Source organism: Ursus americanus, chromosome 20 (assembly GCF_024610735.1).
Source record: "Ursus americanus isolate L20-20 chromosome 20, mUrsAme1.1.p, whole genome shotgun sequence".
Classification (NCBI taxonomy): Eukaryota; Metazoa; Chordata; class Mammalia; order Carnivora; family Ursidae; genus Ursus; species Ursus americanus.
The window spans coordinates 49,385,227-49,398,183 of record NC_142146.1 but is presented as its reverse complement, the minus strand read 5'-3'; the positions used below and the strand labels follow the sequence as shown (position 1 = coordinate 49,398,183).

The window sequence follows — 12,957 nt, the reverse complement described above, 5'->3', positions numbered from 1 at the left end:
AGTAGCATAAACGTATTACTTAAGGAAATAACATGCTTAAAGGAAGCAGACTTGTATATTGCATTTTCCCGTCAATGGCCATTGTTCTGTTTTTGTTTTTGTTTTTGTCTCAGAAGTAATTGAAAAGTCATTACCAAGGTAACAAAAACACAATCTCTTCTCTTGTTTAGAAGGGACATTTCAATGATTTCAGTCCATAATTATTTCCTTAGCTGAGGTATTTTATAGTAAGATTAAGTAGCTGATGCCTCCTGAATACGTGTATTTAATAAAATTTATTTTCATTTTTAGAAAAGAAAAACAGACTTAGCACTTGAAATTTTATCAGTTTATATAGTTTATTTTATCTGAGAAAATTTTATCAAGAAATTTATTTTTACCTTTCAGAATATGAGTTAAATTATATATCTTTCTATTTATTTTCAAGAGCTATGAAAATATATCTTCCATGTATTAAGGTCTTGCTTCATGGGAAGGCACTGGAAAACAATAGTGCACAGTCTAATTTGGCTCTGTAACTAGCTGTGTGGCCTTACGTGCATTGTTTTCTCTGAATATCAATTTTCTCAACCACAAAATGACTTATAAATACTTGCATTTCTTACTTTAAAAAAAACATTTGTAGGATGCCTGGGTGGCTCAGTCAGTTAAGCGTCTGCCTTTGGCTCAGGTCTGATCCCAGGGTCCTGGGATCCAGTCCCGCATCGGGCTCCTCGCTCAGCAGGGAGCCTGCTTCTCCCTCTGCCTGCCACTTCCCCTGCTTGTACTCTCTCTCTCTTTCTCTCTCATTCTCTTTCTTGAAATAAATAAATTAAATCTTAAAAAAAAAAAAAAAAGATATCCTGGGGCGCCTGGGTGGCTCAGACGTTAAGCGTTCGCCTTCAGCTCAGGGTGTGATTCCGGCATTCTGGGATCGAGCCCCGCATCAGGCTCCTCTGCTATGAGCCTGCTTCTTCCTCTCCCACTCCCCCTGCTTGTGTTCCCTCTCTCGCTGGCTGTCTCTCTGTCAAATTAATCAATTAATTAATTAATTTTTAAAAAAAGATATCCTTTAAAAAAAAGCATTTGTTACTTGTGTAATTTAAAAAAGTTATATAGTTTTGAAAGCTAATAATAATGTAGTTTTTCTTAATTAGAAAAAAACACAAAAACCCTGCCTTGCCATCCTTAGAGGATCGCTGTAAGGGTTAAATAAGGCGCTATATCTACAGTAGCATTGAAACCTGCACAGCACCTTATAAAACGTTTGCTGGTGATTATTATAGCAACAGAATCTTTTGTGGGTGAGAACCATAATTCTTCCTGTTTCTGGCAAAGTGGGATCTCTCTTTCTCTCTTTCTTTCTTCCTTTTTTTTTTTTCTACGTAAACATTCTTAGATCACTACTAAAGATACTTTTGAGCTTATTGAAACATTCTGAAATTGCCTAAAGGAACTTTCCCTACAATGCAATTTGGGCATCAAAGATTATTAGAATTGATGCAATCATTTACAAGCAATCTTCCTACCAATTATTTTCTAGCAATGGGGCGAATTCCAAGAGTTTATTCCAGTAAGGCATCCTGGACTGGTGTGGTCATCTTCACGAGTTTAATAACCATCGCAAGCAATTTTCAGTCTGCTTTGCAGATGTTGCTGCCAATTCATTTTTCCCCAAGCCCTTTGCTTTTCTGATTTTTCTCTTCCTATTTCTCTGAGGATTTAACCCTGTGTGGGAAGAAACCCTGACATTTACAGTACACATGCCAGACATAGCTTTGGTTCGGTTCCTTGTATGGGATCATGATCCGATTGGACGAGACTTTGTTGGACAAAGAACCGTGACCTTCAGCAGCTTAGTGCCTGGTAGGTAGGGTCTGGCCTTTCCTCTCTAGCCTGACCATTCAGTTTTCTTCGGAAGATTTAATATATGATATGTGATATATACACCATGTAGCATATATGATATATAAAATATGTTTTATATGAATGTTAACATGTTTTGTGAAATGTAAAGAATTATAGTAAATAATAAATAAAATAATAAATAATAATAAAATAATAAATAATAAATAAATAATAAAGTAAGTAATACTTCATTTAGTTGCACCCATGGGAAAGTTAAATGTAAGTCCAAGTAAAAGGAAACTATTTTCTCTGCTTTTCTCAGGCTACCGGCATGTCTATTTGGAAGGACTGACAGAAGCATCTATATTTGTCCACGTAACAATCAATGAAATCTATGGAAAGGTGAGAAAGATTATAGGGCTTAAAGCCACATGGTCCTTAACAAAGTTATTTTTTGAGTAATTGCTTAAAGGGCACGTACTTCTTAACAGAGTTGTTCTTTAGTGGTAAACTAGAGGGAAGCCCAGTGAGCCCTGTGTGCTAGCCTGCCAGGTCTTGTCCTGATCCACATGTGCTCCTTCCGTTGTTTTGGGGTGTGTACTCATTCCTTCCACTTAGGGGGCCTCTCTGAGCTTATGAGAAAACCACTAATCTCTCAGATGATCCTTTGTTTCACTACAACAATAAATATATGCTTAAACATTGAATTTTATTTTAAGAAGACCTAGCTGGCTGCAGCAGGAAATGTGGTGTCTCAGATGGTTGAGGAATTACCAGTACTAACCAGACTGTGATTCCAGCCAGTTCTAAGCGGGACGTATTCATTTGGTGTCGTTGTATTTAGCTGAAAACCTAAAACTGTGAATGAATCTAAAGCCACCCACGGGACTTTTAAGGGCATGATAAGGACTTTCTTTTAAGAAATAGACTACAAAAAATGTATTCTAGTTTTCTCCTGATGCTACTGTCTTCATTACACAACTTATTTGAGGCTTACAAATCAATAGGCTGTCCTTTAGTCATGCCAAGTGATTGGGGACTTGGCCACTGGAACGATTTGCTGGGACCAGATGTGATTAGGAGGGACTGTAAGAGCCTTGGCTAGCACCGAGGAATGCCCAGTGCTCTGTTCTAGAAAGTCCACAGTGCTTGAAGCTTCTCCTGGAGAGTTATAGACATCCTCTATGCCTTAGCTTCCCCATCTGTAAAGGTAGGGTAAAAACAGTACCTATCTCATAAAAAATTATGTTATCCTTAGAAAGCTGCCTGGCATATAGTAAATGACCAAAAATGTTCGCTAATCTTAACATTACTGTGACTACAAGCCAGTTTCTAGGGAGTGGAACAATTCAGGCTGAATTAGGGGGTATAATGTTTCTCCTTACATCAGTTGGTATGGGAGGGGAACGAAGCAGTCTAAGAGTAATGAAGTTTTATTCTATGACTTTCTATGTCTAGTCCTCAGTTTCTGCCTGGGCTGCTTGTTGCGATGCTTTCTCTGGCATAAATGCACGCAAATGTGAACGATTGACAATGATTCTTGAACTTCTAGGGATCCCAGGTTACCTAACTAGTATCTAGTATTCATCCTGCTTGAGGGAAACAACGAAATTCAGAATTTATTTAAAACTTGAGCCAGAAAGGAATTAAAATATGAAAAAGAAAGTGTTCCATAGGCTTTCCATTCTCCTAAATAGATGTCCACTTCCAAGTCACATCATATATTATTTTTCAAGGTATATTTGAGTTGGGATGCATAAACCACAATGTGGCGGGGATGAGCTGAGTAACGGATGAACCTGTGATGAGAAATCACCGAAGGTGGAAGAAAGGGTTTATAGAAGCATATGCATTCTTGTCTTTTGTGGTTACTTGTGCCACTTTCTTGAATGAGCCCAAATTGTGTTCTGTTGTGTTTTGTTTTCTTCCCTTGCAGTGGAGCCCTTTAATACTCAACCCCAGTTATACTATATTGCACTTTCTAGGAGCTACAAAGGTAGTTTCTCAGCATGGCGCCTTGCTCTCGCTGACATATTTCTTTTTAAGTGGTTATGGCAGCATGCTCTCTCATATCACTCCATTTCCTGCTTGCCACTTTGAAACATGCATCTGTTGCTTTAAGGTGGCTGAAGTTCATAGCGGTCTATTAAGTGTGGAAACTTTTCCTATCACCTTGTCATCTCCGGGTAGGAAGCTTCTGGGTAGCTTGGTTGCAAAAATGGAAGGCTGCCTCCTCGCCAAGTAAGGTCAATAAGGCGTGCATGATGTTGTACAGACATGCTGTGAGCTGCCGTTTTCTTAGTTGGATATCCTTCAATGGCTGTACGATTTTGTTCTGTGTCCATTTTTCGTGGAGCTGTCATTGAAAAGGCAAGGTGTTGACACAATGGGATTTGCTTAACGTGGGCTTCCTTCTTCTGTGCCTGCAGAACAGACAGCTCCAAGGTCTGAAGGGGTTGTTCAATAAGAATCCCCGGCATGGCTCGTCAGAAAACAATTCCCATTATGTTCGGAAACGATCGATTGGAGATCGGATTCTGAGACGCACAGCCAGTGCTCCGGCCAAAGGCAGAAAAAAGAGCAAAATGGGCTTCCAGGAAATGGTCGAGATAAAGGATTCTGTGTCTGAGGCTTCAAGAGATCACGACGGTGTCCTGAGGAGGACCACACGGAGTTTGCAAGAGCGCCCTGTCTCTTTGCCTGTTGACAAAAGTCTTCTGGGGGCCTTGACACTGCCTCTGTCTGCAGCAGCGAAAGACGCTGAAGGAAAAGAACATTCCCTGGGTAAGATGCTTTAAGTTTCTCTTTCGAAGCCGTATTTTGGTTCCTGATTACCATTATGACCTGGTTAATGTTCTTTCTATAGTCCAGGTAAAAATAGACCAAAAAAATAAATAATTTGTAAGGTTAGCTTTAGGCCAGATCTTAAACTTTGGGGCGAGGGGGGAAGAGCTACATTGACATTTGAAATTGATAGTGAGGGAAAAGGGGAACAATCAGGTGTGACGGTATGGAGCCCGGGGGTCTGTGAGGTGCCCTGTAGGGAGGTGAAATGGGCAAAACAGGAGCAGAGATCTTGGTTTTCCAAGTGGATGCAATATTTACTGATCGTTCTGAGGTTTAATAGAATTATATTGATTTTTTTTTTTTTTTTGAGGTTGGATAGAGTTGTGTTTCTTTCCCCAACATATAACACATTTCCACGATTAGAAATGTTTACGGAGAAAGAAGTCAAGCCAGATGTTAAAAGCAAGCCTTTGTCTTCACTTGAGAAATCTTTGCTTCCTCAAGAGGTAGCTCAGGCGATATTTTCCTGTGGCCTCCTTTCCCCGATCCCTGGATGTTGGCGGGGAGGGAAGCATGTCTCCGGCTCCTGTCCAGTTATAGGCTCCTCAAGCATACGGATCAAGCCTTACCTGTCTTTCCCCCTAAATCGAGCATAATGCTTCACTCATACCAAGAACTTGATAAAGAATAATGCCCGCTTTGCAAGGTACCCAAGAGCTCCTGAGATGTGGCAATGACTCTTTCCCCTGCCCTTGGTAACTGAAGTACCAAAACTCTGTCCATTTGATGTCTCCATAACCAAAGTGTTTTAATTAAATCACAATCATCTCAGACAAATATAATGTGATACCCGTTTACTTTAGGAAAATTCTCCTTTTATCATACAGTCTAATTTCAGTGTTCTATTTTTTCACAAACTCCATTTTGCTTATATTGATTTTTATTATAAGATATTCTGGGGAAACAAATGAATTTTTGAATGGTGTACTTGAAGAGAAAAAGAAGCTTAAAAGTTGGAAAATGTGCTAAGAGCAGTGTCAGAAAAGAGATGAAAATGTGCTTTAAAGTTTATTTCAAAATCCCATTTTGAGAGAAAATAAAGCTCTACTCAATAGAAATAAATACTGGTTAATCCAGAAAGCAATATTGAGTTGATGCATATTTCTTCCCTTTAACAGCTTTATAATTTGTCACTCTCATTTATATTATATGAGACTTGTGGTAACTACAGAACAAAGCCATGCAATGATTCAAGTTATAACGTAAGAAACAAAAATTAGTGGAGAAAACGCAGAATACAAAATTCTATATATAATTCTGTCCCCCTAAAAGAGCTTACAGTAGCTGTCTCTGAGTGGTAACATCTTAGGCTATTTAATTTTTTTCTTGGTAATTTTTGGATTTATCAAAGTTTTTATGATGACTTTTTCTTTAGTTAGGAAGATATTTAATAAGTTAAATAAATTCTTCTTTCTTATATATCCTGACTGAAAACATTTTTAAAAAAACTATTAAAATAATTAGGTCAAGAATAATTGAACATTTGATATTGTCTTAGCATTATCCTAAGCATGATGGGTACCCCAAATTCCTGTGAATAGTGTGTTTTTATAGATTTCCGTACCGTGCCTGATAACTTACTGCCTCTTTTAAGGGAGAATGCAATATGAAATTTGTGTTTTAAAAACAAAAATATGATTAAGAAAAAATTAGATTATTAACAACGGCATAGAATTGGTGACCAAGTCTTTATTTTTACATCTCAAAGTCAATAGATATTGGTATTTTAATACATTTATTGCACCTTCCAATCTGCTTTAGACAGTGATTAAATTAGTCCTTTTGCCAAAGTGGTTATTTTTTTTAATGATATGATTTGTGGTTTTTACTAATCCATGTGTAACTTTGAAAGCTTATAGTCTCTTGCTTACAGGTACCACAATACTTTGTTTAACAGAACTGTCTTGTTCTATTTTTATTGCCATGCTTCTGTGTAGTACAAATCTGAATAGGAAACAACTTAAGGTAATCCTCACTGTAAAAGTATGGTAACTCATTGACATTTTTTTTTTGACAATGAATATTACATCCTTAGCTGATGTAATAGATACTCAAAGGGAAGCTTCAGTGAAATTCCTATAAATATTTTACCATTTATTCATCACACAGACACTTTGTTGCAAACCTCTGCAATCCATAACTATATTCTGTCACGGTGTAACAGACTTACATTCTCCATTCGTCTGTCTGAAGACAAACATGAGTGTTTGCAGGGTCTACAAAAAGTGATACATGTTGCCTAAAATGTTGTTTGTTTCATTCAGCAGAAGATAAGGACGGAAGAAGAAAAGGGAAGGCAAGTATAAAAGACCAGCACTTTCCAAATTTCAACAAAAAGTTATCCTCTTCCTCTAGCGCCCTCCTCCACAAAGACATCAGCCAAGGGGACTCCGCCATTTGTGTTGCCTCCACACCAACCCCGGGAGAACAGTTGGGAGTGCTGGGTCTTAAGGGTGGGAGCACCAAATCAAACGTATCAAGTGATGGCCCGGAACAGGAGTGCCCCAGCAAATCCCTCCCCCCAAGGCAGCATCTGGCTCTTGATCCTATAGTTACCCTAACACAAGGTCCGTGCAGTGTGAAAACCAAGGCAAATGGGAATGCTGGGAGCTTTGTGGAAGAAAAAAGCACATTGTCAGGAAGCGTTTTTTCTCAAAGCAGTCTGGAGATTAAGAACTTGGAAGGGAATTGGGTTAAGGCCCGAGCTGCAACGTCCTTTTCTTTGTCAGACGTCTCTATGCTCTGTTCTGACGTACCTGACTCGCATTCTACGGCCATTCTGCAGGAGAGTGAAATTTCCCATCTTATTGACAATGTCACGTTAACCAATGAGAATGAGCCAGGCAGTTCCATCTCAGCACTGATTGGCCAGTTTGAGGAGACCAGCGATCAGGCAAACCTCACTGTTGTTTCTCAGCTCCATAGCACAAGTGTCATGTCAAGTCGTGCTCCTTTGCCCACCTTGGACCGTAAGATTCCCTTCAAGCATGACTTTTCCCTGGGAAAACCCAAGTCAGCCTTCCTGTGCTCGTCTCCTGCCCCAATTGCATTCTCAAGTCCCGAGACCTCCAAACACTTGACACACGCAGTTTGTGAAACCACCTGCACTCCTGTCTCTAACGCCAAACCAGATGATCACCTTCCTGGTAAGGCCAAGGCGGGGGCTGTGGAAAGCAACGTGCCTGGGTCCGCTAATACTTCTCACTGCTGGTTACCAAAAAGTCCCACCAATGGCAAAGAATGGGAAATGCTCAAGAACCACAGCCCTACCACGTCCACCGACCTGGCACGGGAAGATGTAATAGCTGAAACCACTCCCTGTTTAAATTCTGGAGAGAGCAGTCTCGTGGAAATGGACGGAGACTCCGAAAATCTGTCCATAACCTATGAATATAGAAGAGAGGACGCGAGTCACCCTGCTTCTCCTTTAAAAGCGCAAGACGGTCAGGATGTGGCGGAACATTTTCAGAGAGGTTTGAGAAATGGCTACTGTAGAGGGACTCTCTACCCTTCTGTCTCTGAAATATTCAACAGTATTCAAGATGTCAAAAATCAAAGTATTTCCTGTCTAGCCTACCAGGGTGCTGGTTTTATGCACAACAACTGCTCAAATTCAGACGCAAAAATGAAGCAGACGGGTGTGCCCCTGTCTAGTGATGAAGGCACGCACGCCCCTGCGCCCGAGCAGCCCACGCACCGTCCTCTGCCTGCTCTAAAGCTGCCCAGCCCTTGCAAATCCAAAAGTCTAGGGGACTTAACATCGGAGGACATAGCCTGCAACTTCGAAAGCAAGTACCAGTGTATTAGTAAGAGTTTTGTTACAACTGGCATGAGAGACAAGAAGGGCGTGACTGTGAAGACAAAGTCATTAGAGCCCATAGATGCCCTGACGGAGCAGCTGCGGAAGCTTGTGTCTTTCGACCAGGAAGACGGCTGTCAGGTGCTCTATTCAAAGCAGGACGCCAGTCAGTTCCCCAGGGCACTGGTCAGAAAGTTGTCATCCAGAAGCCAGAGCAGAGTGCGCAACATTGCCAGCCGTGCCAAGGAAAAGCAGGAAGCCAGCAAGCAAAAAGGTGTCAACCCCAGCCACGTGGGAGGAGTGGTTCTGCGAAACAAACCCTCGGCGCCCCTGCCTGCGGGCAACCGGCACTCCACCGGCTCCTACATCGCGGGCTATCTGCGGAGCAGCAAAGGAGGCGGCCTAGAAGGCCGGGGCATCCCGGAGGGGGCGTGCGCCGCCTTGCGACCCAGCCACGGCGACCCGTTTTGTGCCGATAATTCCATGTTGCAGACCGAGCCCAACAGTGAGGACAAACCAGAAATTTATTTTCTTTTGAGACTGTGAATTACATAAAGCTGCATTTTCGATGTTTACAAAGTATTCTGTAGAATTGGCAGAGTTTTCAGTAAACATGGTCGTGGCTTCGAAATGATTTTAAAATGTATTTTTAAACTTGTATTTTGGTCTCCCTTTGACTCCCCGTGTTCTTCCTGTTTCTGCGTTTGTATATAGATCGGGGTGACATTTCCCATGTGCGTATGATCCTTCTCCCCTGAAGTGTAAACGCGCTCAGTATGAAATGTGTGCATGCCTGGTTGTGACACTTCTCAGCCGCTTGGCTTACGATGTCCGTCTGTTTCTCCACCACGCTCTCTACTGTCCGTCCTCAGATCACAGTCGCAAATGTACTCAATTCTACTCTCTAATTGTTGAGTTCATTAAGAAATTTTGCAAAGGACAAAGGGATAAATTCTTTATTTTAAAGCCATTATCATCATTCCTAGATTTCCATCTTCCTTGAGAAGCCCGGATGCATTTTTTATAACTCAGTTAAAAGAAGATTAAAATAGTTACCCTACCTTTTAGGATTTCTCTACCCCGTGCAGAAGGAGTTCAAAGCAGATTGGTAGCTGTTTCCCCCCAACACACACCCTCTCATTTTAGAGTAGGCTGTGAGATTATGAGGATAAAGCAAACTTCTGTATATAAAGACAAAATTGTTTGTTTTACATAAATTTTGTTACATATTTTTGCTAATGGCTTTGTATGTAACAAGAACACAGTTGCCAAGCTATTTGTTGTACTTTTGAATTTTCTGATTAAATTATAGACTGCAAATAATGGCTTTCAGAACGAGGGACTTCTGTCAGATACTAACAGTAAGAGTAGCACAGATTGAAAATGTCCCCAAAGCTGTCGAGAAAAAAAAATTTTTTTTCTCATAATAAAATCCAAGTAAATAGATAATTAGAAGAAATCTTCTCCCTTCATGGAGCCAAGTAACTATATTTTAGTACCAACATACGTTATTTTCACTGTGAACCCATTTTTTTATTGCATGTTCAGATGTCCCTCTTTGCTTTTTTGTAATATTAACTGCAATGATGTTCTTGGAATTCATGGAAATATAATTAAAGCAGATTTTTAAGCACTTGGTGGGTATTTTTTTTCAACTGAAGTTCATACGATGACTGCTGAGTAAGGGACCCAGAGCCCTCAGAACTATTTTCCTTTTCATCTCTTCACAGAAGAAGAGATAGCTTCTACAGGGGAGAGTTCTAAGCAGCAATTTATGTCTCTGAGTGTTTTCATTATGCTCTAAAGACCATATTTGTCAGGCGACTTGTAAAGAAATCAAATTTCTTTGCATTTTGTGTTGATATTGCTAGTTTAAAAATAATCCTTCCCAAATCCTGCCCTGGGGGTGGGGGCAACAAAGATAATGTGTTTGGCAAATCACACCACTTGAAGGTTGTTGTATGGGGGAAGAGTGGGGAGGAAAGCAATCAGACCCTGATTACCCTCAGTCCCCAACTCTGAACTTTTCCCCAGCACTGAGGATCAATCTTCCTCTCTTTGGACAAACCCTGGGGTGCTGGTTGGGGTAGGAGTGTAATGGTGAAAGGGAGAGGGACCCAATTTCATTCCCTTACTGAACTTGAGAGATTTTTGTCTTCTTGGGGGTTCGGAACCCACAAAGTTCTATCCTTAGACTTGGCTTGTTTTTAAAGAGATTGACATGATGTAAAGTTGTTGAAATTCATTTGCAAAGGGATAAAATTTAGCTGCCTTGTTTGGTGGAATCAGAGTGATGTGGTAGTGACATAAATGGTTGGTGCCGAGTGATGGGTTATCAGACCAACCCCCAGACACCATGTGCATCTATCTGTTGCCCATACGAGCGGTATTCTTCTACTGATAGGACTTCGGAAAAGAGGAGAGAGTGACTTCGTGATTACTATTTGGAGATTGCTAATAAAGAAGAGGAAGTAATGATTCTTAAATTTTAGTGCAAGCTTTCAGTGTTTGGATTGGACTCCTGATCTGGGTTTCACTTGTTTGGAGAATGGATCAGGGACTCGTCAGTCCCAAGGAAATCACACAGCAGGTGAGAAGTCAAGCATAGATGAACAGGTTTCCTAATTTTTCTTTTCTTTTGCGAGCTAGCAGGAAGCCTCCAGTTTCTGCAAAGTCTGACTAGAGCAAGCCCTGTGAAGTGTCACAGTTTCCCATTTGACTCCTTTCTTAGAGGCTAGCTAGCTAGACTATTCCAAGGCTGAGCAGGAACAGGTGGCTGGGACAGTTGCTTGCAACAGTAGCAATATCCACAGAGGGTGGAAGTAAAGCTTCTTGATATTGATGTTAAGCATCTTAAAACCCTTTAGTGGGTTGGGGCGCCTGGGTGGCACAGCGGTTAATCGTCTGCCTTCGGCTCAGGACGTGATCCCGGCGTTACGGGATCGAGTCCCACATCAGGCTCTTCCGCTAGAGCCTGCTTCTTCCTCTCCCACTCCCCCTGCTTGTGTTCCCTCTCTCGCTGGCTGTCTCTCTCTGTCGAATAAATAAATAAAATCTTTAAAAAAAAAAAAAACCCTTTAGTGGGTCCCCATGGTGTATGAAATAAGGTTCTATAGCCTTGCATACAAGGTCTTCTTGGATTTGGTGCCCTTGTCCTGTTTCTATCACCTGGTCTCCTCTGCCTTAGAATGTCCTTTCCTTCTTTGCTCACTACATTTTCCAAGATGTATTCTGGAAGGATCCTTTCTTCTAGAGAGCCTTTTCTGATTGTCATCTCCTTTTCCTTAGTTATACCCAACCCATTAAGAATTACCCACATTTGCCGGGGGCGGGGGGGGGAGGGCTTTGATTCCACTCAGTGTATCAATCTGTTCATATGTCTGTCTCTTCCACTAGACTTAGACTTTTCTGAGGATAGGGGTTGTGTCTCATTCCCTTTTCCCAGCTCCAGGCCTGGTACCTATTTGCATTGGGTAAGTACTTGATAAATTGGTGAAAAAGAGAACTTAAGGAAAATGTGAGAGAAAGCATGTGTCTAACATTTATTGTGTGCGTGAGAGGAGGAAGGGGTACAGAATCTTGTTCCAAGTCATTTGAATGATGATGGCTGAGTTTATCTTTGTTTTCCTTTAATTTTCTTTCTCCTTGTTTCTATCCAGCCCTTCCTTCCTTTTTTCTCCCTTTTAAAGTAGTATCTATTTAGTCATTTACCATGAGTAAGATTAGCTGATTTTTTTTTGGAAAGCATTATGCAACTTAAAAAAACTTATAGGCGGCGCATTTCATTTGGTCCTTACAACAATTTCACAAAGACATGAGGTTATCTCCATGTTATATTCCGAAAATGAATCTCAGGGAACATGTCATTTGCCCAAGGTCAGAGGGTCTAGTAAATAGCCAAACAAGGTTAATCTTGCTCCTCCTTTGGTCCTCTTTCTTCTACCCATCATTGCTTTTCCTGAAGCCTTTAATAAACGTTTAGTGACATCTACTCTGGGCTAGGCATTCATCTGGGTGCTAGTATTACAAACATAGGGACTTGTCTTTAGGGAGCCACAAGCTGATAGAGATGCTGAGACATGTTATATTGGTTTTGTTCTGAATGTCCAAACACTTAGAAACTTACTACATATGGTAGTTGAAAATATAAGGAAGGAATTATAAAGTTATGTTGCTGTACATATGATATCCATGAACACTCCACTTTAAGAAATTAATAAACTATTTTTTTAAGCAGTTTTAAATTACAGCAAAATTGAGCGGGAGGTACAGAGATTTCCCATATACCCTTCCTTCATACACACAACTTCCTCCTCTATTTACATCACCCACCACAGTGAGTACATTTATTATAATTTATAACCCCACACTGACACATCAGTATCACCCAAAGTTCATAGTTTGCATTAGAGTTCATTCTCGGTATTGTACATTCTGTGGGTTTTGATGAATGTATAATAAGAATCGACGTTATAGTATCATAC

At 40.7% G+C, this 12,957-nt stretch overlaps 1 protein-coding gene across 7 annotated transcripts in view; it reads left to right on the top strand.

The window, feature by feature from the left end:
• The window catches only part of PLCH1 (phospholipase C eta 1), a 206,501-nt gene extending 196,396 nt beyond the window's left edge, over positions 1–10,105 (top strand). For 4 of the 7 annotated variants that reach the window (XM_045812139.2, XM_045812148.2, XM_087870300.1 and 1 more), the window contains exons 20-24: positions 1,699–1,845; positions 2,150–2,229; positions 3,764–3,823; positions 4,257–4,611; positions 6,939–10,105. In XM_045812139.2, coding sequence (XP_045668095.2) covers positions 1,699–1,845; positions 2,150–2,229; positions 3,764–3,823; positions 4,257–4,611; positions 6,939–9,019 — 2,723 coding nt within the window. In that variant the 3' untranslated portion in view covers positions 9,020–10,105. The remainder of the gene's footprint in view (positions 1–1,698; positions 1,846–2,149; positions 2,230–3,763; positions 3,824–4,256; positions 4,612–6,938) is intronic. The other 3 variants (XM_045812163.2, XM_045812156.2, XM_045812169.2) reach the window with 2 other exon arrangements.
• Positions 10,106–12,957: the final 2,852 nt, after the last annotated feature.